Source organism: Cottoperca gobio, chromosome 14, assembly GCF_900634415.1.
Source record: "Cottoperca gobio chromosome 14, fCotGob3.1, whole genome shotgun sequence".
Taxonomy (NCBI): domain Eukaryota; kingdom Metazoa; phylum Chordata; class Actinopteri; order Perciformes; family Bovichtidae; genus Cottoperca; species Cottoperca gobio.
Genome location: NC_041368.1, coordinates 21,953,325 through 21,980,019, shown reverse-complemented (window position 1 = coordinate 21,980,019; position 26,695 = coordinate 21,953,325). Strand labels below are relative to the sequence as shown.

The 26,695-nt window shown below is 39.7% G+C and overlaps 3 protein-coding genes across 3 annotated transcripts in view; 2 read left to right on the top strand and 1 right to left on the bottom strand.

Moving 5' to 3' along the window:
• The first annotated feature begins 388 nt into the window (after positions 1-388).
• Positions 389-7,306, top strand: LOC115019317 (coiled-coil domain-containing protein 15-like). The gene is made up of 10 exons (XM_029448815.1): positions 389-833; positions 2,317-2,466; positions 2,784-2,912; positions 3,795-3,911; positions 4,024-4,188; positions 4,909-5,022; positions 5,110-5,213; positions 5,507-5,704; positions 6,456-6,604; positions 6,693-7,306. Exons 1-10 carry the CDS (start codon positions 657-659, stop codon positions 6,740-6,742), a joined length of 1,353 nt encoding a protein of 450 aa, XP_029304675.1. The 5' UTR covers positions 389-656; the 3' UTR covers positions 6,743-7,306.
• Positions 7,307-8,521: 1,215 nt separating this feature from the next.
• LOC115019265 (glucose-6-phosphate exchanger SLC37A2-like) lies at positions 8,522-19,367 on the top strand. The gene is made up of 18 exons (XM_029448746.1): positions 8,522-9,088; positions 10,700-10,781; positions 11,018-11,108; positions 11,230-11,308; positions 11,406-11,541; positions 13,140-13,216; positions 14,356-14,522; positions 15,386-15,423; positions 15,503-15,652; positions 15,947-16,037; positions 16,155-16,217; positions 16,683-16,768; positions 17,173-17,221; positions 17,591-17,664; positions 17,991-18,069; positions 18,448-18,545; positions 18,673-18,737; positions 19,035-19,367. Exons 1-18 carry the CDS (start codon positions 9,030-9,032, stop codon positions 19,048-19,050), a joined length of 1,500 nt encoding a protein of 499 aa, XP_029304606.1. The 5' UTR covers positions 8,522-9,029; the 3' UTR covers positions 19,051-19,367.
• A 790-nt stretch (positions 19,368-20,157) lies between these two features.
• The window catches only part of LOC115019082 (POU domain, class 2, transcription factor 3-like), a 13,569-nt gene continuing 7,031 nt past the window's right edge, over positions 20,158-26,695 (bottom strand). The window contains exons 4-13 of the mRNA XM_029448426.1: positions 25,641-25,742; positions 24,663-24,768; positions 24,172-24,245; positions 23,818-23,994; positions 23,242-23,383; positions 22,982-23,115; positions 22,722-22,886; positions 22,082-22,130; positions 21,836-21,950; positions 20,158-20,914 (exon numbers count right to left, since the gene is read on the bottom strand). Coding sequence (XP_029304286.1) covers positions 20,872-20,914; positions 21,836-21,950; positions 22,082-22,130; positions 22,722-22,886; positions 22,982-23,115; positions 23,242-23,383; positions 23,818-23,994; positions 24,172-24,245; positions 24,663-24,768; positions 25,641-25,742 — 1,107 coding nt within the window. The 3' untranslated portion in view covers positions 20,158-20,871. The remainder of the gene's footprint in view (positions 20,915-21,835; positions 21,951-22,081; positions 22,131-22,721; positions 22,887-22,981; positions 23,116-23,241; positions 23,384-23,817; positions 23,995-24,171; positions 24,246-24,662; positions 24,769-25,640; positions 25,743-26,695) is intronic.

Below are 26,695 nucleotides of genomic sequence, written 5' to 3'. Positions count from 1 at the left end.
ATTTAAGTTGTGTTGCCTGTTAGTGTCTGTGATATTCAAGAGGCACTTAATTTTTAACAGTATACACTCTTTATATTTTAGTTGTGTTCCTACTCTCACAGATCTTCAGTCAGCTGTGAATACAATATTGTGTTATTGTGCCATCAACCATCCAAAATAACACAGTAAGTGCAATGTGACTTTGAAGAGCTCCGAGCCTGCAATACACAACACTTTGTGTATTATTTTAAGAATCTAATTAATATAAAATCTAATTATTAATGAGTTCAACACTTTAAGTTGGTGTAATTTTAATAGTTAAACTATATAAGGATGATTTGATTAGTTGATTTCTCTCCCGTTCTTATACTTGATGGATTTACTCACCGTCTCCTCCTGTCCAGGTGGGGGCAGTAATGCGCCGGTGAGCTGTTTGTTAAACTCCGAAAACTAAAAGAAGACGAAGTGAGCGAAACTCAAACAAACCGGTTGGTGTTTACCAAGCTTTGACAAAGTTAAAGGCGTTTTTATTTGTTATTAAAACAGTAACGCGAATATTTTTTCTAAATACTGTTGATGACCCCGCTTTAACATCAATGTATTACTACTCCAACTGGATACAGAGAAGATTTCTGAAGCGGTGAGTTAGCATCAGGCTAACGAGGCTAACGTTACCGATGAGTACAAGCCGGCTTATGACTTCGACAAGCGGCAGGTGCAAAGCTCCTGTCAGCCGGAGCAAAGAGCCCCCAGCCCCCAGAGGTGCCAACAAGGTGCTGGCCGAGAGGAACCATGCGGTGGTGGCGGTAGGAGCCTGGGTGGAGGGCGGGCAAGACTTCACGGAGCACCCGTCTGTGAGTTTAGCATTTAACGCTAATGAAGAAAGCTAGCTTATGACTGTTGCTAGGAGACCGTGATTAGTGATTGACAGGTGTAAGAAAGTGATGCGTTTTGCTGAAATGAATTTGACGTTAGTTACTTTAGCAGATTCAGATTAATGATACGAATACAATGTGATGTATCATTTTAGATTAATTAGTATATGCATTAGTTGGAATTAGCTCCACTTTTACCAGCTGCAATAGTAGTGATATTATATTATAGATATATATATATATATATATATATATATATATATAGAATATATATATATCTTATTATATATATATATATATATATATAGAACTATATATAATATATATCATATATATAGATATATATATCATATATCTATCTATTAATATGATATAGATATCTATAGATATCTCTATATCCGTAATATATATATATATTAATATCTATCTCTCTTCTAGATATCTCTATATCGATCTATATATCTATATATATATCGTCTATCTATCTCTCTCTTCTCTATATAATCTATCATCTTATCTATCTCTTTCTCTCTCTATATATATCTCTATCTCTCTCTCTCTCCTCTCTCTCTCTCTATCTATATCTATCTCTCTCTCTATTCTCTATCATCTCTCTCTATCTCCTATCTCTCCTTCTATATCTCTATTCTCTATCTCTCTCTCTATCATCTATCTATCTCTCTCCTCTCTCTCCTCTCTCTCTCTCTCTCTATCTCTCACTCTCCTCTCAATCCTCTCTTCTCTCTCTCTCTCTCTCTCTCTCTCTCTCTCTCTCTCTCTCCTCTCTCTCTCTCCTCTCTCTCTCTCTCTCTCTTCTCTCTCTCTCTCTCTCTCTCTGCTCTCTCTCTCTCTCTCTCTCTCTCTCTCTATCTCTTATCTCTCTCATCTCGCTCTCTCTCTCTCTCTCCTCTCTCTCTCTCTTCTCTCTCTCTCTCTCTCTCTCTCTCTGTCTCTCTCCTCTCCTCTCTCTTCTCTTTCTCTCTACTCTCTCCTCTCTCTCTCTCGCTCTCTCTCTCTCTCGCGCTCTCTCTCTCGCTCTCTCGCTCTCTCTCTCTCTCCGTCTCTCTCTCCTCTCTCTCTCTCTCGCTCGCTCTCTCTCTCTCTCTCGCTCTCGCTCTCTCTCTCTCTCGCTCTCTCTCTCTCTCTCTCTCTCTCTCTCTCTCTCTCTCTCGCTTCTCTCTCTCTCTCTCTCTCTCTCTCTCTCTCTCTCTCTCTCTTCGCGTCTCTCTCTCTATCGATATATATCTCGATAGCTCGCTCTATATAGCCATTTTGCGTAATGAGTACCATACTTTTACTTTAGATACTTTATATATATTTTGATGCCAAAGATGTATGTTCTTCATACCCATCACAAATTTGCTAAAAGATTAATTGATTATCAAATAGTTAAATAGATAGATAAATAGATAGATTTTCTGTCAATCCTTGCAGCTCTAATCGTATGGGCTTCTTGGTTTAGGCTCTGGCTTTGCTAACTGAGGAGATCCAGGCAGAAAAGAGAAAGCAGACTGAAGAGAGCCTTCGACGATTTCAAGATGAAGTACGCCATCGTGTGGCACAGCAAGCTCAAGTCAGCAAGAAGAGACCGCAGCCTCGGACAGACCCAGTGGTAAAGATCACATTATTGTAACTGAATGAGGGAGTTATGCCTCCTAAAAATCAATCAGGGGAGAGAAGCTGACTTTTAGTAAATTACTTCTTAATGACTTTGTTTTCACACACACTTGATTGTTTTCAACAGAAGAAATTATTGTGGGTAATTGTTCTGTTGTTCGTCCGACTAATCAATTATCAATCAATTACATGACTAATTGTTTCTGTGCCACATGATGAAGGTGAAGCCTGGCTGAGTCCTCTGTGTGTCCGTACTGCTGTTGTCCCTGCCTGATTGACCTCCTCATTGTAAATCTGTGTGTTTCTGTCCAGATGAAACCGGATGACAGAAGAATCCCACAGCAGCAGCGTCAGGTCTGGACTCAGCATGTGTCCCATGAGAGGCTGATGTCTGCGGGAGGAGCTGCACAGCAGAGGGGGACAGAGAGGAGCTCTCAGGAGGTGAGAGGGGATTATATTTGTTACATTCTTTTAAATTTGATCAAAGTAATCTCATGTTTTGTTTACTGGTTAGATGTGTGTAACTTCCAGAAGACTGTACTGAAGAGATACTTGGTTTTATCAGGTTAATTCTTTCTTTCACTGATTTTAATTGTAATTAGTTTGTGTTTCCCACATAATACAATAAACACTGAACGGCCAAAAGTATATGTACACATAGATTTTGGCATAACAACATGCCTAAAGCCAGGATGCTATCTAGAAATCCTGTTTAATGTCGGCATCGTTTGGTTCAGTACTGCAGAATATCCGTGTGAAACGGGCGCATGAGGAATGGCAGGTTAGAAATGTCAAAGATATATTTGAGGTAATTCAGAAAAAAGTGTCTCCATTAAATCTTTTGTCCACCAGAGAGCACTGCTGAGTAATTCAACAGGTTTTTTAAAGGCACATCCAACTATCTCACATGCAGGTGTGTTTGAAAGTACCACTCTTAAGAACAGAAGATCCCGCACACTGCTCTTGCTCAGCATCACAAGTTATTGATCATACAACGTTTCGGTCCCTCTGGACCTTCGTCAGGAAGGTTTTACACAATTCTTAAAAGAGTAAAGAAACTGTGAAATGTCCTGCTCAGTACTAAAAATGAATATAAGATGATTTATTGATTCATTGTCCTAAAAACGAGTATTTGTCTTGTATGTTTAATGTGGATCAAAGTCTTCGCAGGGACCCAAACCTTTGTAATGTGCAGTCTGTATGCATGTTGTGCAATGTGTGTTGTTTTTGTGGTCACAATGACTGCATTGTTTCCTCGTGTGAGTGATAGAATAATGTGACTGTGATTAATCTGTAGGATTATTTATTTCCATGGTTTTCCAGTCTAGAGGAGGCATGAGGCAGGTGAGACTCAGACTGGCTTCCTGTCGGATGATCCCGCATGGGGAAATGACGTCAGACCTTCCTGGAGGCGAATGGAACATCTCTCCAACCAGACATGTGAGCGTCTGCGTCTCACACTTGTTCCTCTTTTAAAAACACATTGTTCTTTTACTTGTGTTTGTGTTCTTGCACCTCCAGGGGGTAAAACATGTTCCTCTGCACCCAACAGAAAGCTGGATCTCACATGCTGAGAGAGGTGGAGGGGGGGGGAGGAGGAGGAGGATATTCAGGGAGAAGAAGAAGAAGAAGAGAGGAAGAAGAAGAAGAAGAAGAAGAAGAAGAGGGGGGTGATCTTCTCTTCAGTCAACATGAATGCCCCCTCGTTCAGCAGAAGGTTAATGAAAACCCACAGTGCAGCAGTTTCACTTTTATTTTTATAAACACGTCTAGGATGCAGGATGTTTACCAATATCTTCTAAACAATTATTTCCATGTCCGTCTCATCCAATACTGGTGCAGATGGTTGTAATATCATTGCAGGTGCACTGTATGTCAAGTAGGGATGTAACGAATAAGAATAAATTATCCGGATATGAACAGAAAATGCGGTCTGAACAGATGCAAACAACATCCATATTTCTTCAATAATACACATTTTTGTCTTTCCCAGTGAGCGAACACTTGACACACTTTGCCTCAAACACTCACCTTCTTCTCAGAGTCATAATGCAAATATGAGCACAGAGTTGATGTTGTACACGTACTGCTGGGATCAACAAAGCTCCCTCTTTCCTGTGGTACCGGTGTTGAAATCGTTGGAGGAGAAACATTCATAGATCTGCTTAGAAATCACACAAAAGGCGCTCATGATAACTTCAGAGTTTGCCTCATAATCATCACAATCAGACTATTTCAGTATCTCTACACATGCACGCACTCTGAATGTGCAAACACAGAAATAGACATGCAGCATGACCTTTAGCATAGTTTCCAAAATGTAAACGAATACAAGCTAAAAACATATAAACCAGACTTCTCCTGTAACATTTGTGTTTAGTAAGTGGCGAGCTTGAAGATGTACAAAAAATGAGTTCTAAATGTTTACATGTTTCAGGTGAGCGGACCTGTGACGTGGGATTCTGACAAGCCGGATCCTGTTTTCCAGTCCAACCTCAGAGCCCCCCAGGCCCTGTGGCCTCTGACTGACCAAGAAGAACTGAAAAGACAGGTAGACATGAGATGACTCGACTTTAGTTCTTTTGAACCCTGACCTGTCAGACCAAATGTTACAGATTGCACATCTCACTTTCCGCAGCGTCAGTCTCAGTTCCTGATGCACCGCCGTCTGTACATGAACATCGAGAGAGAGCAAGTGAAGGAGAACAAACAGAACAGGAAACACCTGAAGAGCACAGCGAGGTGACGAGACCGCTGTACTTTCTCCTGCATCACTTCCTGTTATTGGTGTGATTCTAAGCCTAATGTCTGTCTTTAGAGTACCAAACCACCTGTAGCTTTGAAAGATGGCTGTTTAAAAAGAACATCATGACTTTAATTAGTTTATAAAGTGTTAAAGATATTCCATTATTTTGCCCAAATATGGCTCAATACTCTGCCTCTCTGTGTAGCATACAGACTAACTAAAATACTGGCCTATGAATGTGATTCTTAATCTTAGGTCTTCTCACAAATGTCCCTGTTTTTCACTGAAGGATCAAAGCTGAGAAAGAACGGATTCGTGTGGAGGAAGAGAGAAAGTTGGAGAACGTCCGGCAGCTCGCTGAGGCCAGACAGAAGCTGGAGGAGAGAGAGCTGCTGATTCTGGAGCGACTGAAGCTTGAGGAGGAGGAGGAGAGAGCGGTGCAGCTGCAGAGGAGGAAAAGGGAGGAGAAAGGGAAAGTATCTGCAAGGTGATTAATGGAAAGTCTTTTACTAAAGCTTAAAGTCAGTTTACAAGCCTACAGGTAATACTGCATATCTGAACAAAGTGGTATAACGCCTTTTGTTTGGATGTTACTTGACACCTCAATCTCCTAACAAGCTGTCGGTGGTCGAGGTGCATTGTGGGCAATGTAGGCGCCAAGTTGGGACAAGGAAGAAGAATGTGTGGAATAAAAAAGACTCCTCTGCATACATTTTTGCAGAAGTTTTCCACGTGAAGAGGATTTTATAAATTTTATAAAGTCTTTCAGACGTTTTAGAGCAGACCGAGGTCTGCTCTAAAACGTCTGAAAGACTTTATAAAATAGCTGTGCAGCATTATCCAAGTGTCTTGTATCCACATGGAAATCCATTTAGCTAAAGTATTGCTAAACAAAGTATTTTCAAGGTTTATCCTTCCATAAAGGAATTTGTTGTGCACAAATGCTAATGTTTTGGACGTTTCTGTAGTCTTGCAATCGGCCTCTGTTGATGTCCGTTTGCCATTTGAAAGAAATATTTTCTTGGACCATAGAGAGCCGAGGAAGGTGAATACTATATACAGTATATATTGTTTTTGGGTGAAACATCCCTTTAATGCTCATCATCTGTCATTTTGTCGTGAGCTACTTGTGACACGTATAGTTCAGTCAAGTGAACTTTGGACCAACTGGACCAAATGAACTACAAAACCGTACAAGTGGCTTTGTGTATCTGATAAACAGAAGTATCACTCTGCAGGTTCATCGAGGCTCTGAGAGCTCAGATGAAGGAGCGAGTGTCTCAGGAGAAGATGGAGCCTCCTCCTCTCTGCTGCTGTGCGTCCTCTTTCTGGGACTCCCACCCCGACACGTGTGCGAACAACTGCGTCTTCCACAACAATCCCAAAGGTACTCCCTGCACACACTGCACACCTGCCTCACACACCAACATTTTAACAACATTAAAAACACTGACAGTCATTTTTCTCCTCCACAGCGTATGCCAAGGCATTACATTCAACGATGTTGAGTTTGGAGTTACAGTGAAGATGAACTGAAAGAGCTCTTTGCTGACTGTTTTAAGGAACAGTCCAACATTTTGGGAAATACAGAAGTGAAGTTGTCAAACCGAGATTCAGATTATTATCAGTTGTATCTGTCCGTCCAGTGCAGAGTTAGACTCCGGGTCTGTTAAGCCTCAGACTGAAATATCTCAACAAATATCCGATGGATTGCAACAAGACATTCATGTTTTCCATAAGATGATTCCAACTGACTTTGGTGTTCCCCATTTATGAGTATAAACATTTTTAAACATTTAAAAGATGGATTGCCGCAAAATTGTGTGCAGACATTGATGGCTCCGAGATGATGTATCCAAAAGACTTTACCTTTTAGCTTTGACTAAATACCTGCTTTACTACTGACAACAGATACTGTAAGAATCACTCATTCATTTATTTGATAAATGCAGACGTTCCTGCTTTAACAACAATAAATGTTTAATTTTTTATGCAGATTCAAACTCATCTTCTGGTTGGAGAGTGATTCATTAAAATATTTTTTGTATTTTGTTTGCTGTTTTTGATAAAACCATGTAATTTCTCAGTTTACAGTTTTGTTTATTAAATATATTTAACATTTTAATACAACCTCACAGGAATTTACTTTTAGTTTATTTGTTAAGTCACTTTTATGTTAGCAAACTCTCTATGAAGCTATGATTAGTAAATCATCAGGAATGTCAGTCAGTACATGGGTAAACTAAATGATGTCATCTTTTTAATTAAATGTTACTTAGAATTAATTCTTAATAGGAAGATTAGTGTAATCTGTCATACAGTAATATCTTCCTGCATGAGACACATTTTATTTTATTTTAAAATTGACTAAAAATACTTTGTTCTAAATGTTTTTATTCTTTTAAACTTGTATTTTTTGTATTGTATTGCCCTCTCAAGTGCCATAAACTACCCAGTTATTACATAGTAGAATAGTGATTTTGATATTTTGGTTAGGGGTCTGTAATTATATTGCGTTATACGGGTGTTTTTATTTTTTTTACCCCCTATTTCTATTATTCATAGTTAAATTAATAACAAACACCTTTTTGTATAATACAAAAAATTAACAACAACATTTTTGTGATAAACTAAAATTGTTCTATAGGTAAATCTCATCAAATATAGAATATGATGCATCGCTGTAGATTAAACTTCCCAACAGTATATGAAGGAGTTATAAACTTTCAAATCTACAGCAGTAAAATGCAACATACACATAAATGCAGCAGTAATAATAATTAAAAACATCATGTATAATAGTAAAAAACTGACGGACAACAATAATATTTTTTTTTACTTTGAGTACATTACTCTTTTCGGTAAATGTAAGTAGGGTTTTGAATGCAGGAATGAGTATTTTCACAGTGTAATATTACTACTACATGGAGTAAAAAAGTTCAATATTTCTCTCTGAAATGTACATAAGTAGAAGTATAAAGTTGCATGAAAAGAAAAGAATAAAGTATCTAAAATGTGTAATTAATAAATGTAAATTGTTATTTAGTTTGTTACATTCCACCACCATTTAGTATTGTTGTTGTTGTTATTATTATTATTATGACTATTATTATTATTATTATTATTGTGATTATTATTATTAATGTGACTATTATTATTATTGTGACTATTATTATTATTGTGACTATTATTATTATTATTATTGTTATTATTGTTATTATTATTATCATTTAGTTGTGTTGTTTAGAAGGGGAGTAGCAGCTGCTCCTCACACTCGCTGCTTCCTGTTTGTCGTGACGTCAGAAGAGGGAAATCACATGGCCACCGGGAGACTCCGTCTGGAAAATCTTATGGAAAAACACATTTAGGCTAATAATAACAACAATCTTTTATTTTTATTTTAATCATAACGGACGCCGCCTTTTTTTTCTGAACTTGAGCAGCTGCACAGATGTAGGCTGGCTCTCCGGACCCGGTGATTTAATATAAACACTCAGCCTGTGGGACAGTATGGAGAACTGCTGGATGTTTACGGACTGTATCACCCACCAGGACGCGACACGGTTACCGTTTTATTCCTTTAGTTAACACTTGGTGGCTTGTTTTTTTTAAACCCGTGGCTAACGTTAGCTAGAACAAAACAAGTGTTTTAGGTCGCGAGCTAGCTAACGCGCTCACCAGCTTCCAACCGTTACCAACCGTTAATTAACGGCCGGTAAATTAGCTACAAACAGTGCCTTTAACTGAGATTAGTACTCACGACATGCCTGAAATCTGAGTTTTTAAAGTTTGACTCGAGTTTTAATCGGAAAATGAAGTCGCCCCTGGCTCCCGGTATACGATTAATCACGTCCTTTTCTCGAGATAGTTGGTAAGTGTCCATTCTTCATACTACACAAACTACACAAACTACACAAACACGGAGTTAACGGCATCCTCAGTACAGCCGTTGGTCTATATGCGTGTTATCTCCCCCTTGATGTAAATGATTGGCTTGTCCGTGTCGATAAACACACAATTATCTGGGAATTTGTAATAGAGGCTAGTAAACCCAGTGTTCATTGTATAATTACCTACATTTCAATATCCTACTACGTGTTATAAATGTATTATTACAGCTTGTGTTCATGGTTTGTGTAGCAGGTACGTGTGTGTTCTGATGTGAGAATCAGCCACGCCAAACTTCATTATGAAAAACAGCTCTTTTTATTCCGCTTTCTCCCTTATCGACACAGATTTGACCTTTTAACGAATCGATACCGTCTTCGACAAATGTAGTATTTCAGGAATTTAGAAAAAAACCAAGACTCTCTTCATTTATATATAGTTTCAGTTTGTAGTATCTCTTCACATTGAGGGGATTATTCATTACTTTGCTGATTTTACAGAAAGCCCTCTCCTACCAGGAACATAATGCATAATGTGATGAGAAATTACAAAGTACACTTGCTTATGTCCAAATAACTACTTTGTATGTTAAATGACATACTAAGTTCGAATAATAATCATGAGATAAACTGAGCCTAGGTGCAACTAATAATTATATATCAATAAATCCGACCAAACGTCAGAAAACTTTTTTTATTTACCATATTGTAAGACATTAAAGAGCATCAAATCCACACATTTGAGAAACTGAATCCATCAAATGTTTGCAATATTTTGCTTGAAGATTGACTGCAAAGATAAATCAATCATCAAAGTAGTTCATGCTTTGTTATGGCTTAATGTTGTACCTGTGCTCTTACACATGTACACACTTGTTATTCCTTCAGTAGTACAACCAGCAATTGGTAACACTTATGAGTAATGAATGGTTCATGTTAGTTGAAACTCTTTTTCACAAAAATAACAACTTCACGTTTCTAGTATATGTGATAAAAAATAATGAAGAGCTAAAGAAGGTCGACATTGTGGAGTCATTACTCTTGGATGTGCCATAAACACTGATGTACGTTGGGTGCACCTGTACAATCTAATGCAAATGAATAAGATAAGAAACTATTGTCATTATGATACAGTGTCAGACAGCTCTGACATAAAACATGTCTTTGTTAAGTGTATAGTGTTCAGTTTTGGCTGACACGCCGCAGGCAGTGATGGAAGAAGTACTCAGATCCTTTATTTAAGTAGAAGGAGCAATACCTAATATTACGTTACAAGTAAAAGCCCTGCACTAAAAGTAACCTCAAGTAAAAGTACACAAGCATCGTTAGGGATTTTCTTTTTTATATTAAAAGTAAACTATTTATTTAAAGGCTCTTGTTTATGACAGTAAAAGATGAATACATTAAAAAAAATATAAATAAACAAGCAAAGTCAAATAAAATATATTCTGTTTTTCATAATCTACTAAATAAAGACAATTAAATTCTTAATTGCAAGTAGTATAATGTGATATAGTTATAACATTACTATAGACACCTGTGCTATCAGAAAGACTTTGCCACCACATCTTTATTCTTTTATCTTTCTCTTTCAGGTATCGCGGTTTCATTCTTTTCCTCACCTTCCTCTTCTACACGGCCTACCATCTTTCACGGAAACCTATCAGCATTGTTAAGGTGACGGGGAAAATTCAATTCCTTTTATCGACAGTTTTTGCAGGAACTTGACACGTGTGGGTCAGGGGTCAAATGCTGCCTGTAAGTTGCTCTCTGGAGCTCCTGAGTGTGAAAATCATCAAAGTTAGCTTCAATAGAATTTGAGCTCAAGTTTTCCCTTATCTTAGTTAAAGAACGCAAGAGGATTAAAAAGGAGTTAAATTAATGGTTGTTTTTTTTCTCTGTCTGATACTCAGACTGAGCTGCACAGAAACTGTTCCTCAGTCATTCGGCCAGCAGACCTTAACATAACCAATAATGCTACTTGGTGTGACTGGGCGCCCTTTGGTAAGTCCTTTTATTTGTTGTCGTGTTGGTGGAGCTGCTGAGGTCTCTTGATGCTGCACAACGTTTATAAAACTTCCAGAATCTAAATGGTGATATGGTTTTATCTGTGTCGTCCCTCTAGACCAGGACAACTACCAGACACTGTTTGGGGTCTTGGATAACTGCTTCCTGGTTGCCTATGCCATCGGCATGTTTTTCAGGTCTGTATGTGCTGTTACCTGCATACCTTGTTATGTTTGTATGTCTCTGAGTGTGTGCGAATTGTTATTGAGTCAAAATCATTTATTGTGTTCACAGTGGGATATTTGGAGAGCGCCTGCCTCTGCGGTACTACCTGAGCTTTGGGATGCTGATGAGTGGACTGTTCACATGTCTGTTTGGCCTCGGCTTCTACTTGAAAATCCACTCGTTATGGTACTACGCTGTCATCCAGGTAAAGACACAATATCACAAAGTTATGCACTTTCTTTTGTCTCCGATCGGTTGTAAACTCAAGACAAGAGAGTGCATCCATCAGGACAGAATGTGCACATGCACACAACAAATCACCAAAAACCTAACTGCCAGATTGCTGAAAGATTTTCTGAGTTTCCTTTAAATGTTGGAAACTTAAACCCTTCCACTTTGTACTTCCTGTAGAGACCTACACACAGCAAAATCACCACTTAAAAAGTGTCTTGTTGAATAGACAAGTCATTCAGAGAATCTTTGCAGAATTAGCTTGCAAGTGCTAATTGTGGAGCGGTAGTTGAAATAAAGAGGATAGAAGTCAAAGCTACTGAAGACCCATATGATAGATGTAAACACTGCATTATGCCTCCGCCACAGCCGAGGCCAGAGGTATAATGTTTTCCGGGTTACAACAAACTCACATTAAGATCTCAGGGTGGATAGTCAGAGTGTTGTTTCACTTCCGTTTTGAAAGACCACGTGACCATACACACACACATCACCCTGCACAATCAGGTTTTACTTTGGTAGACTTGGTTTACCTCAGGAATGAGTGAAGAAACCAGTTTTGGTCTTTAAAATGTCAGAAAATAGTGAAAACTTGGCCGTCAGACATTCCCAGAGTCCAAAGTAATATCCACAAATAGCGTGTTTTGTCTTGTCAGCGGTCCAAACCCCAATTATATTTAATTTACAACAATATCAAACAGAAAAGTGCTCATATGTTTGATGTGTTTTCTTGATAAATGACTAAAACGATCAACTGATTATCGAAGTTGTCGCCGATTTAATTTATTGTTACAGTATTTATATAATTAGTATCCAGTGTTTCCCACCAGTAGAGTTCTTTGGGGGGGATATACACCTGTAATTGTTCTCACTTTTTCTTTGGAAATGCTGGTAAAACTGGACTCTGTATGTGCAGTTGCATAAATAAGAACAACTGCTCCTGAATGTATTGCTGTTGTGTAGCTCTGCAGTGTCAGATGAGCTTCACGCCATCATATGACTCCTGGCGTCAAATTCCACAAGTAGATACAACACCCTTTGAGAAGCTAATAAGAAATATGACTCCTCCTATAAATAACAATGAGTCATTTGTTTCTTTTGTAAATAAAATAAAACATTGGTCTTCTTTGAATTAAGAAAGATCAAAATGAAGCGAAGAGTTTTTTAAAGACTGAAGCCCCTACGTGAGGTTACCAAGAAAACTCACTGATTTATTGTATTGATTATTATCAACCTTTTTAGCCCATCACAGGTGTGATCACTGAGCCCTGTGGGTCAGTATAGACCTGCTTTACTATCTCTTCTCTTTACAATATGTAGAGATCTCATGGTGGCTTAGTCAGGCTTTCCTTACACACATCACATGACTCCCAGCTGCATCATATGACTGCAGGAGAATGTCTGGGCTTTTGTAAGTTTGGTTTGGGAATGTTAAGACTGACGGTTTACTCTCGTTCTCCCTTTTCACCTGTTTTTAAGTAAAGTATGTAGGGTTACCAGGGTGCCACTTGTAAGAGGCTTTGATGCAGTGAGTTAACACCGGCTTCTTTCCCCCTCTGCTTCACTCTGAAGGTCTTAAACGGGATCATGCAGACCACCGGTTGGCCTGCAGTGGTGGCTTGTGTCGGGAACTGGTTTGGAAAGGGGAAGTGAGTACTGCTCTATGTGCACAGGGGGCCTAGTCCTGCTGACTCGGCGGGACCTTTTTTTTTGTAGCTGGCTGACTCACACGTGCACATGTGTCACACTATCTCCCACCACAAGCATCAAATCCACATCATAAATATAAACTGCCCCTAAAGTTAACACCAGGGTTCAAAAGAGACGACTGCTCTATATGTGTGAGCATGTTTTCTACATGGAGAACAAAACGCTGTACGATGGTTCAACCGGACGGACGATGTAAAGGACAGACGGACACAGATCCCTCTGAGCAACAGCTCAATAAGAACTGAAGATCTCGGCAGTCATTGGTGAAAGCTGAGCATCGACATGTGTGCAGATTTAAATAAGAACAAGTTCCTGTTTCAGGGTCAAGTACACAATATCTTATTAACATTAACTATTTAACATTTTAATAATACATTTAGTGTCTGAATTATAATGTTTAAAAAAAGCCATTATTGATGGAGAGAATAACAACATCAATATAACGGCTGATTACAAACCTTTAAACGGTAGTGTGTGTAGAAGCTTAAAAGGTGTTCATGTGTTTCTTACCAACTTAAAGCGCTTCACTCGGATACACAGCAGAAGCACAACCCTAAACTATAGTCTGGATGTCTTCAGTGCCTGCTCCGTGGATTATGTTTACTTGCATAAAAGGAACCCGGCTACTCGCAGAAAGCAGATTGCAAAGGACATCATGTCACCTGAACATGTTTTCGTGCACTGTAATGACCTGCTTACTGTAACATGTGTTTACAGGGAGCTGTCAGTTCAAAGGTACACATTTTGTGTTCATGGGTTTATTTAGATTTTTCAAGGATCATTTTAGTTGTCATTTATAACACAGGGTTGCACAATACAATGCACGATGTAGTTCCTTCACGCGACACTTGCATAGAACATATCGAGGGGTGAGAAGCAGAGGGCGTAGGTGACATTTGACCAATTTTACAGGAAAGCCAAAACAAAAAATGACTGATGAATGATCTTAATCTCACTACTATAATATTTCCAAAGGTTGAACTACTTCTTTAACGTGGCCAATGACTGTTCAGCAGCAATAGTTGCAGCTGTGTGAAGAGAACTCATGGCCTTTGTGTGCTTGTGTTCTGATCACCAGGCGTGGGTTCATCATGGGTGTGTGGAACTCCCACACCTCCGTGGGAAACATCTTGGGCTCCCTCATCGCAGGAGTCTTTGTGTCCTCAGCGTGGGGAATGTCCTTCATCGTCCCGGGACTCATCATTGCCTGCACTGGGATCCTGTGCTTCTTCTTCCTGGTTGAGAGTCAGTATCTGTTCACACACACACACACACGCATGCACGCACGCACGCACCCTCCGACTGGGACACACACACACACACACACACACACACACACACACACACACACACACACACACACACACACACACCCTCCGACTGGGACACACACACACACACACACACACACACACACACACACACACACACACACACACACCCTCCGACTGGGACAGACACACCTGCACTTTCAGGATCGTGCTTGACCTCATGTTTGTAATGTAAACAGGTTTCGGCTGCTGTAACTTTAAAGGTTAATGTTTAACTGAGCTACAGAACTATTACCGCTCACGTAACTCTGTCGGGCTCAGCAGCACTTGTTTGTTGTTGATTCGTGTATGGATTTTCTTTAATTTTTTTATTAATGAGTCTAAAACTCAGAAAAAAACGCACATTTTCTCTAAAATAAATAACTGAAATGTTTTATTGACAAGTACGTTTGCACATACAAGGAATTTTGAAAAAGTACAAAAGAAAATATGAGCAATAGAATTAGAAATATGTAAAACTATTAGTTTTTACAGTGAAAGAGCTGAGAGTACAGATGTGAGTCAATGTAATACATAACTTTAGATTAGTTGAGTATCAAAATAACTGTTTGTTTTGATGCATTAGTTGATTTATCCCTGTTTTAGTCTGATAAAAGATGGATCATTAATTTCAGAGTCAGGTGTGAGTCATGTTTAGTGTGTTTAGCACAAAGACTGGATGCTGGGAGATTATTCATATTCACATGTTGTAACTTGTCGTCTTTAACGTGACATCTCTTGTCAAACCTGAATGTGGCTTTAAGTTCTCACTTGTATCTTTTCCTCACTTTTATTCAGAACCTGAAGACGTCAACTGTTCTGTTCCTCAGCACCACGTGAGTCAAAACACAAACCTTCATCTTCCTCATTCATCCAGGATGGCTTGAGCTCACGCTTTTGTGTTTGTGTTGTCAGAGCGAACAGGAGAGCGGGGAGACGGAGCCGCTCCTGCAGAACTCCTCCCATGTTGACAGAACTGTAAATGGTGTCATCACTGCTGATCCTGCGGAGGTTGTTGTGGAGCCCACTGAGGCCATCAGCTTCTGTGGAGCTCTCAGTATTCCTGTGAGTGGAGATACTCGTGTTCAAACATCAAAATGTCTTTCTGGTTTGCTTTGAAGGTGCTGAACTTGAAACCGGTCATTCTGAATTACTGGTTCAGGTTTAAAGATATTAAGGCTTAAAGTGAAGGATTTGAAAATTCCTTTACTTTGGCCACCTGGTGGCGATATCAGGAATGACACTGTGGTGTTCGGATTGTAAGTGTTTGTATAGAGAGAGAGAGATGCAGTTGATTGTGACAGTAAAGACATTTTGTGGTGATGAAAGGTTGTCGTGGTGTTTTTATGTCTCACGCAGGGAGTGGTGGAGTTCTCTCTCTGCCTGCTGTTCGCTAAGCTGGTCAGCTACACTTTCCTGTACTGGCTTCCTCTCTACATCTCAAATGTTGGTCAGTATTTACACACTTTATTAAATCTTTCCAATGAGGAGAATATCATGCATGTGTTATAGTTTGATCCACATCATGTAAAGTTAATGTGTGTTTTGTTTTGTTTTTGTTTTTCAGCACATTTTGATGCTAAAGAGGCAGGAGACATGTCAACACTGTTTGATGTAGGAGGAATCGTGGGTAAGCTTTGAGCCTCGACTGATCCGTCATATGATTTCATTTTCCAACATGCTTATGAAGAAACAGAAAGAAATAAGTCAAATACAAAATGTATGACAGACCTCTGACGGCGGTGTTATTGGTTTAATAATAACAATAAGTAATTTTTGGTACATTAAGTGTTTGCAAAGTGTCGATTTGTTTCTCTTAATAAGCTGTAGGAAGCCTGTAGAGACATATAAGAAGATTTAAATCAATTAAATCTCTTATTTGCTTTCACAATCTTCAGCTTAGACCTTGTCACTTGCCAGGAGGATATCCTGTTTGCTCATCAATATATCTAATAACCACGAACATATCAAAGAAGACGATCGGCTCTGATCATCATTACAGGAGGAAATGTCTAATGAACCTCTCAGAGCTGTGGAAAGTTAAAATAGTTACAACAGATCAACATGATCTGACTTGAATGTGCCGTGTGTGCAGGAGGCATCATGGCGGGCCTCGTGTCTGACTACACGGGGGGGAGAGCGACAACTTGCTGCGTCATGTTGCTCGGTGCCGCTCCAATGGTGAGTGTCATCTATTAAATCAAATCATTTTATGACGGCACGGTTTGATGACGCATGTGTAAGGTCACCTATTGAACCAGTGGCTCCGGGACCTGATATTAAAGTTCATACACTGCCGTGGAAGAGTTTGTAATCTCCTGGCACACACAGACAGCTGAGAGGATTACTCCAAACTCAATGGAAGTTAGAATCATTTAATTCTTCTTTTTTGGCGCCAAAACCAAATGTTAATAATACATTTGGTGAATGATGTTGTTTTCATCTGTGTTGAAGAAAAACATCAATACTACAGCTGATGGCTAACTTTCAGTGGTCGTACAGATGTTGAAATGATGAGGCTCATGTGTTTCTTTATGTTTCTCTTGTGTGATGTCTGCTGATTGTTTGTTTGTTTCATGTTTCAGCTTTTCCTCTATAATTACATCGGACAAAGGAGCATCGGTACTACAGTCGGTAAGACTTCTTTACTTCTTCATGTTTTATTTCTCAAAGGTTTAGTTTTTTCCCGCTAGAATGAGCCAAAGTTAAAAAACAAAACTTCTGAGATTTTAGGAGAAATACTTACTCGGATTATGGATTATGTGTTTCACTTCTGGGGGAAATTAGAGAGTAACAGGTCAATTAGTTAAAATCAGTGTGTGTGTGTGTGTGTGTGTGACTCTGAAGTGAAAGCACAGTATTCCTGTTTAAACGTATAAAATGATCCGTCATGAGAAAAGACTTTGAATGTTTTTTTAAATAAATACAGTTTTGAATAAACATGGATTCTTATAGAAAAGCAGTGGATTTATTAAGTACACCCCCCCCCTCCCCCATATGTAGGTATGCTGCTGTTGTGTGGAGGCCTGGTGAACGGACCGTATGCTCTCATCACTACTGCTGTATCAGCTGACCTGGTAAAACCTGAAGCATCATGGGAAACACAGTTACTGTCGTCTGTTATCATCCAACAGAAGCAACAAGTCTGTTGTGAAATAAACATTTCATCTTCTCTCTACTTATATTTTATATATATATATATATATATATTTTATATATATATATATATATATATATATATATATATATTATGGTGGAATGTAACCAAGTACATTATTTATTATTATTATTTATTATGATTCTCTGAAATGGGCCGTTGTGCATCATGAGTACTCTGACTATTGGTTTTATATTATATTATATCTTGATGCTAACACGTTTGTATTCTGTGTCTTTGTAACAGGGAACACATGAGAGTCTGAGAGGAAACTCCAGAGCGTTATCAACAGTGACGGCTATTATTGACGGGACAGGTTCAGTGGGTGAGTACAGTATGGAGTCACTGTTAACATCTGGCTGGTGAACAAGTGAAGCGTTACAGCAGACCAAACAGAGCCAAGTCTGCTCCGTGAGTAAAAACATGTATCCGCTTTAAAAGGGGATCATATGTTCGTGTTGTGTATTTACAGTTTTCCACCTATTGAACAAAAACTCTTAATTGAAAAAGGAAATTAGATGAAATGATAAATTGATATTGTGAAATAGAAGTTTAGAAATTGAAAGGGAAATTGTTTTGCATTAAAGTTTGATAACAACATTTGAGCACTTGTTAAACACTGTAAATGCTTTTAGGAAGACTAAAAGGTTTAAACGTCTTGATGCTACGCTCCGGTTCACGTGTACCGCTGTGTGTTCTGCAGGAGCTGCGGTGGGTCCTCTGTTAGCCGGTGTGATCTCTCCCACCGGCTGGAACAACGTCTTCTACATGCTCATCTCTTCTGACATCTTGGCCTGCGTGGTCAGAAACATTTCTTTATCTGTTCACTGACGTCTTTAATCTCTTACACAACAAAAACATTGGACTCCAAATGAGCCGAGATCTTTTCGTCCAGTCGCTCGCTGACTGACTGTTTGTTTGTCTTCAGTTTTTGTCCAGGCTTGTTTACAAAGAGGCTCAGGGTTGGTGTACACGAGCCCCCCGTGCCAGAGGGTGAGTAGCTTAGCTTAGCATAAAGACTGTAAGCAGGGGGAAACAGCTAGCCTGGCTCTGTCCAAATGGCCTATTAGCACAAACTAATGAACATGTTATATCTTGTTTGTTGAACGATGTAATGTGTTTACAGGGAGTCATGTTCTGATCAATAAACTGTATTTCATTAAGAAAAGGTTGCACTATGTAACTCCCTCTAAAACTGACTTTTCTTTTTATATAGATTAATAAATTGCAATATGATGTTATTGTATTTCATTGCATTATAAATGTCATTTTAAAATATCTTTATTCCAGGTTCAAAGAAATCTGAAACACTCGCACAACCAAACACAGAAAAGAGGGACACAAAGCAGAAACAGACCTCAGGGGACATGTGGACAACCTCGCTCCATATAGGCTGAGTGGAAACCAGTGGAGCCCCCAGTGGAGCCCCCAGTGGAGTCCCCAGTGGAGCCCCCAGTGGAGCCCCCAGTGGAGCCCCCAGTGGAACATTCAAGGCACTAAACGGACGATTGAAACCTTCTTAATGTAAAACAGAGAGAAACACTTTTTTATGACTAATCTACTCATTCTCACTTGTTAGTTTTAATATTCTTTTATCATTAAAGTGTACATACTGTGCCTTTTCTTAATGTCTGTGTCTTTAGTCCTCACAACATTCACCGCTTCACATGACACGTGGAAACACTGTGAAATATCCAAAGTTAAGTTGTTTAGGAGATTCTTATAAAGGGTTAAAAGATGTTTACAGACACTTTGAATACACAGATGTTCAGGGGGGGGGCTCAGGGAGCAACAATTAGATTTGACTCTTTGCATCATTTAAAAGAAAGAAAGCCAAACCCATGACGACATCTTCATTTGAATTACAGGAAGTAAAAGTTAATGTGTGTCTGAGGAGCTAAGAGGTAAAGACAAAGGAGCACACAGCAGGAACAACTTCACGTACTAAAGAATATATATACACAACTGACACTTAAAACAGAGAAGGGTTCAGTACAGAATCAAACAGAACAACACGCTACATGTTTGGACCAGCAGAGGTCAACGTTTCTCTCATTCATCGTCTTCGTCTGTGTAAAGCCTCCTCCTCCTCGGTACCATGGAGCTCCATTGTTGTCCTAAACTAATGTAATAAAAAAGAATCTCCCAGTTCCCCCTGACGAGCACACAAAACATATTGTTTTTTAAAGTGTTACAACGTTTAGTATCATCACTCATTTAATATCAAAACTGAACAAACATAATTGTGATTATTGAATATAAAATGTGGTTTGTCGAACTTACATTTACAATTTATTTTATGGAACATATAGTTTATTAGGAATTAAGCTATGTGTGAAGAAGGAACATTAAAGCATTGTGTGTTTGTTAGTTGTATATGTGATAAATAGTAATTATTTATCTGTTTCGAACATATAAGTATTTACGTTGTACTTTAAGAGTTTGCTTTGTTGTATCTCATTTTTGTTTACTTATTTGTTCAGAATCTAAATCAGTTTACAGAAACAGTTTTTACCTTTTTATTACGTCATGTTCTTCATCGAAGCAACACTTCAGGTCATTTCTCGTTTTACCACCAGATAAAGTGATTAGGATAATCTGCACAAACTGTTTCTTTTACAATCTGATCGTGTGTCAGGCTTTGTTGTTGTATGTCTGATAGACAGAACTGCAATAATAATAATACCTAATCTATGAAATCCTTAAGTTTAGACAGCTAGCAGTATATAGGATTGAATTAAATTCACTGACACAACACTAACTACAATATAAACATACAATAACAGCATAAAGATGGCACACAATCCTTCAGACGGATTATTTGAAGATGAGAATCCCCACTAGTGTTTCAGATATCTTGTCAGGTGTGTGTGTGTTTCTGTGTGTTCTTGGTCTTTGCAGCTGATCTGCGCAGAGTAAAGAGTCACATGAACACCAATCAAACATCTTGAGGCTAACAGCAGTTAGTGTGGTGTGTGTGTTTGCAGTCCTCTGCTGTTTCTTTTCTAAGGGTTTAACCTGGAGCTGCGTAACCCCGTTCATAACGGGGGTTCTCGTGTTACTCCGTCACATCTTCAGTGCACATCCTTCTCAAAACAAAAGCTTCATAAGATACGGTTCATGTTGCTCAGTGATGATACGGTGCAGGATTCCATGTCCGGTACCAGGACCTGAGAGGACAAAGGATCGCAGGATTATCCACCAGCGGTGGGATGTCACGCACTACATTAAACTTACATTTTAACAACTTTATACTTGTATTTCACTTCATCTCAGAGACAAATGTTGTTTTTACTCCACTGAAATTCAGCTTCAGTTACTTCAGTCACACCAGATGTGTGAAGGATGAAGTTTTTCCTTTATGTGTTGAGAACATTCTCCTCCTTCTTAATCTAAATAAAGTCTTTAAAAAGCGTCGTCACAAAGCTGAACACAGAATGTTCTTCTGAGAAACGTGATGATCTTATAGAATATGATGCATCGCTGCAGATTAAACTACACAACAGTAGATAAAGGAGGTCAAATGAGCAGGAACTGAAACATTACAGCAGTAAAACACAACATACACATTAATGCAGCAGTAATATTAATCTAAAAACATCATATATATAATAAAACACTCACATTTTACGGCACAGTGAATACTTTTACTTGTAGTGGAGTATTTTCAGTGCGATATTAGTATTAGTATATACTTCTTCCACCACTAACATAACTTAATTCTGCCGGTCATTTTAAGAAACAGTCAAACATTTTTGGGAAATGTTCCTCCAGTAAAACCTGTTGTTTGTACAGATTAAACACACAAGATATAACATGTATTAGTGATCTTTAAGAGGTGCTGGTTGGCCAACTTTGTTAGCTCTGGCTAGCTGTTTCCAGTCTTTATGCTAAGCTAAGCTAAGCTAACCCTCTTCTGGCATAGTAAATATGAAGCTACCACGTGCAGCTGGTTAGCTTAGCTTAGCACAAACACTTGAAACAAGGGGAAACTGCTTGGCTCCGCCCCATGCCTACCAGCACCTCGACATCTCCTTCTTGCCACAGCTCCATGTTCTGTCTGCAGCGGTGTTTACGTTCATGTCTCTTACCCTGTTGTGCTGTAGGACGCTGGGTTGACCTGAGACGCTAAAGAGACGGCGGCTGTGGACAGACCGTTGGGAGAAGCTTCACGACTTGCACTGTTTGGAGAGGAATTTGGTGAAACTGGAAGAAAGAGGTCAAAAGGTTAATATATTCTGCATGCACACACGTGCAGAAACCTACATGAGCGGATGATACTCAGCACGAAGACATGACAGCGCCAACAGTGAAGTCAACAGGTGGATGTAGGAAACAGTACTTGCCTCCTGAAGCCAGCGGACTGTACGATCTGGATGCCGAGGCCTGAAACGGTGAACATGGAGATAAAGCTTCTCATTATACATACAATACATTTGCTTTACAAACACATTGAACAATATATCAGAATGTCACCGACAGGAACTGTGTGTGTCTCTCGCACACTAAAGGCTTCACAAGAGCTAAATGTATCTTCAAGTCTTTATTTCATAAACCTGAAGGGAGCTCGAGCGTGCAAGAACCTTTACTGAACTTTGATCACTTGCAAAAACTGCGTGTGATGTAGTATCTGGTCACGTTACCGCGCTACTTAATGTAAAAGAATGTGTAGAATGGAACTAAATGCACATAATCCAGTACTGTACTTAAGTACACTTTCTACATCCTTGTACTTTAGCTGAGCATTTCCCATAAAACTTGAATATATTCCATAGTATTTCCATTTTACACTACTTTATACGTGTACTCCACCACATTTCAGAGGGAAATATTGTGCTTTTTACTCACTAAATGTGTTTGCACTTACAGTTACTGCTTACCTTGTGCATAAAAACACATGTTATATGATGTATACAAGCAGAATCATGATATTCTGCATTATGAGTACTAATACTTCTGATGTTTTAGGCAGCTAACCATTCTGGAGTTGTAGCTGTGTGACTTGACTGACAGACTCGTCACCGGGCAGTAGATCCTCTTCTCCTTCTGGCGCCGATTACAGAACCAAACCCGAACCACCTCCTTCTCCATGGCGAGCTGCTCCGAGATCTGTGTTATCTCCTCGGAGTTGGGCTTTGGGTTCTGGAAATAAAGACGCGTTCAAAGTTTATAATGCTCCTTTTCCTCTTTAGGCCGACACAATCGAACGTGTTGAGTTGATTCTGTCGTGAACTCACATCCAGGAAACGTTTCTCCAGAGTCAGCTTGATGTTCGTTTCAATGCTCGTCCTCTTTTTCCGTTTGCGTCCGTAGCCCTCGATCAGGGGCGGCAGAGAGGTGGAGGTACTCATCGAGTCAGAAGGAGAGTTCTCTGTGAACAACAACACAATCAGCTGCAGTCTGACTACAACATCTCCTCGCTCCCTGTTCACACACAGCCAGAACAATCTGTGGTTTTATAATAAGGAAATTAAAAACGGTGGTCAATGTGTTGCACCTGCGTCACTCAGCCATTTCTCCAGCAGAGGTTTGAGCTTGCACATGTTTTTGAAGCTGAGGTTGAGAGCCTCGAAGCGAGAGATCGTAGTCTGGCTGAAATCATTCCCGTACAGCTTTCCCATCGCGAGCCCCACGTCTCCCTGTGAAAACACACAGTGAAGCTGTAAACACAGAATATATTTGGTCTTCCTTTAATCAAAATGCTGTGCAGCAAGATCAGGAAGGTTCACGCTCATATTTGATGCAATACATCATCAGGTATCGGAACATCTGCAGAGGTTCCAGCACAAACCATCAACACGACCTGTCCTTAAAGACCCCGGACACTTCCCCAGAACATTCACTATACTTAGTTCAAGAAGCAACAGTTGTCAGGGCCTTTAAAGGAACAATTCACCCACAAATTACTATTACTCCCGTGTTACCTTGAATTTGTGAAGAAGGTTTTAGCGATGCATGTGTACGACTGGATAAATGAGACTTGGATTAATCTGCAGGAGTTTGTAAACGGATGATCGTTGTGGGGCTGAAGCGTTCCTTTAACGACACACATGGGATTCTTCCTCTTAATTACCTGTGTGAAGCCCAGTTTGATGCGTCTTTGTTTGAATGTTTTAGCAAACTGCTCCAGTTCTTCCAGATCACTGGGTTCCTCGTGTGGTGGCACTGACATGTGTTTGTGCATCTGCAGCTGGGACATGTCCATGTGGTTCTCCATAGACGGCCCGGCCAGACCAGAGCGACTCATAGCCTGGATCAGAGAGACGGGAAACAAATCTATCAGTTTCTAGTTGATTTAAAATATATATATATATATATATATATATATATATATATATATATATATATATATATATATATATATATATATAATGTATCTGCAGAAAGGAAGTTGACTTTGTGCAGACAGGAAGTGCTCTGGATGTACCTGTGGAGTCAGAGCCAGTCCAGGTTGGTGCTGAAGGAGATTTGTTTGACTCAGCAGGTTCTGCTGCAGAAGAGCTGCGAAGGAAAACAGCAGGTTTTGATCAATCATGACAGCAACACGCTGGGAAGCAGCTGCAGCTGTTTGTGAAGATATAGATCCAGAGTGCATCTTCTGCAAAAAGTGCCATTTTTCCCCCTAAAATCTAAATGGATCCTTCTGCTACTTTAAATGGTTTCCCTCTGCTTTCACTCTTGATGCTAAGCTAGGCTAACCATGTCCTGAGTTCTGTATTCAAACGCTTAGAAATAAATAAAATAAAATAGCTTTTCAAGATGTTGGACTCTTGCTTGTAGTCCTGCAACGAGACGAGCTGATAGGCAGATTTCGTTACTTTGGACAAAGCCGTAGCTGATTCCCTTCATTAGTCTTAATTAAACCGGCAGCTGTCAGTAGATTATACAACCATAATGAAATAACTTTGAAGACTCCACCTTGGTGGCTGGTGGGGCTGGGGGAGAGCAGGAAGGGGGAGGCAGACGTCAGGTGAGACGGTGGCATCAGCACCAGCTGCTGCATGGTGTGTAGAGAGGTGAGCTCCTGGAGCAAAGACAGGAAACACAGCAACTTTAAACAACGTTAAAATAAAGCACAAGACACATGAACACATGAGCTCCAGGGTTGAGTTTGAGGTGAGTGCAGTGAATACATGAACACTTTGAGGTTTAATTACACAAGATGTATTTCAAGGCCTTCATTTAATCAAATCGTTCGCACATTGCAGCCAGCACCAACACACACCTGCATCTTCCAACTCAGCATATTACCAATTATATAATCCACAAACTCTCAATATCCTGGTTCATTTCCCTTTACCAACAATAATCCCTTACAAAGACTTCATCTTAATCCATAACTATCTCACCAGGTGGAAAGAATAACTTGACCAAATCATTATTATTATTTAAAGGTACAATATGCAGCATTTTCCTAAAAGCAATGTTTACACTCATACACAATAATCCCTCTCTGTTGGTGTGTGTATCTGCAGAGTCTGGATGTTTTCTCTTATTATTATTATTTTGCTGTGTCTTTGCGCCCCTCTTGGGTCCGCGACTCCCAGCCAATAAGCAGAGTGTGCAGCCCGTTCTAATTCCCATCGTCACAAATGCTGCTTCGTCATCGGCGGCTGAAACAAAGGCACCATTTAGTGCGTTTAAGCTGCGGAGGGGGATGTTGCGCACACACACACACACACACACACACACACACACACACACACACACACACACACACACACACACACACACACACATATTTATCTATATATGTATTTATAAATAGATGCTATGATCTCTGTGAGTATATCCTGAGCTCTGTACATCAGAGGTTTGTCACTGACTGTTGGTGTTGTTGGAGACGTCTGTGTTTGTGCGTTAAAATAACAATATTGTTAAATAAAAACAACAGACCCCAGACAGCTGCCCTCCAGCCACAGGAGAGCTCTGTATCAGGTGACATGTCTTCAGTGCGGCGGCTGAATGATGCGAGTCGATGATCTCCTCGGTCTTTATCTAAGATATCGAAGCACAACCACAAACTGCATTAACTCAGGTTCCTTATGAAGAGCTTAAATTATGAAAAGGATGAGAAACCTCGTCTGTGCATAATCTCAGGAGCAGGGCATGTTTACATGTGTGTGTAGAGAGACCGTGCACACACACACACACACACACACACACACACACACACACACACACACACACACACACACACTCGTGTACACTCCAGGACCAGTTTGGTCACTAAACAAGATACAAAGAGTGATAGACTCCCTGCCCTCGAGCAAGCCAGTATGCAAATACCCCCCTCCCCTCTCTCTCTCTCTCTCTCTCTCGCACCACCCACCCCCACCTAACCCCTAAAAGCCATGACACTTCTTGAAAACAGGAACACTGAAAGAAATGTCCTCCTCTTGCCAAAAACCGTGTTTGGAGAAGTAATCAAATAGCTGCAAACTATTTGAGAGGTTTGTCCCGAGCAGGTAGTTTCTCCTGAGGATGTTAGTCGTCAGTTAAACCCTGTGTCCCGGGTAAAGGTTCAGCACCGTGCTGATGCCTCTCAGGTATTTATATTCCAACTGAGCTTCGTTTAATAAGGTTAAGGTTTAATACAGAACGTCCTTATTTTATTCTTTAGTCTACTACAAGTTACATTCCCATGTTTGTTGTTGTATGAGACAGTGTCGGTCCCGCTGCTCTAAATACTCGCTAGAGCAACGCGTGTATTAATCTGCCACAGAAAATAGTCCCCAACAAAAGCTCTATTTACCCCCGTTTGACTGACATGTGATAGAAACTACAGTGCCCAGCTGTTTTTATTATAAATTATACATTTACAACTCTGTTTTTAAAGATTTGTTTTGGGGAGAGTGCCACAGACAGGAAGGTCAGACGTTATTGATGCACAGACTAAATAACATTGTTGCTTTTCTATAAGAATTGTTGACAATAACAAAAATATAGAA

What these genes read in the sequence shown, in the direction of transcription:
- LOC115019317 (XM_029448815.1), top strand. Translation starts at nt 657, where the DNA reads ATGAGTACAAGCCGGCTTATGACTTCGACAAGCGGCAGGTGCAAAGCT. An exon ending in CAGAGAGGAGCTCTCAGGAG is followed by an intron (nt 2,913 to 3,794) that starts GTGAGAGGGGAT and finishes ATGGTTTTCCAG; the next exon opens with TCTAGAGGAGGCATGAGGCA. An exon ending in ACATCTCTCCAACCAGACAT is followed by an intron (nt 3,912 to 4,023) that starts GTGAGCGTCTGC and finishes TGCACCCAACAG; the next exon opens with AAAGCTGGATCTCACATGCT.
- LOC115019265 (XM_029448746.1), top strand. Translation starts at nt 9,030, where the DNA reads ATGAAGTCGCCCCTGGCTCCCGGTATACGATTAATCACGTCCTTTTCT. An exon ending in TCCTTTTCTCGAGATAGTTG is followed by an intron (nt 9,089 to 10,699) that starts GTAAGTGTCCAT and finishes TTTCTCTTTCAG; the next exon opens with GTATCGCGGTTTCATTCTTT. An exon ending in AACTGGTTTGGAAAGGGGAA is followed by an intron (nt 13,217 to 14,355) that starts GTGAGTACTGCT and finishes TCTGATCACCAG; the next exon opens with GCGTGGGTTCATCATGGGTG.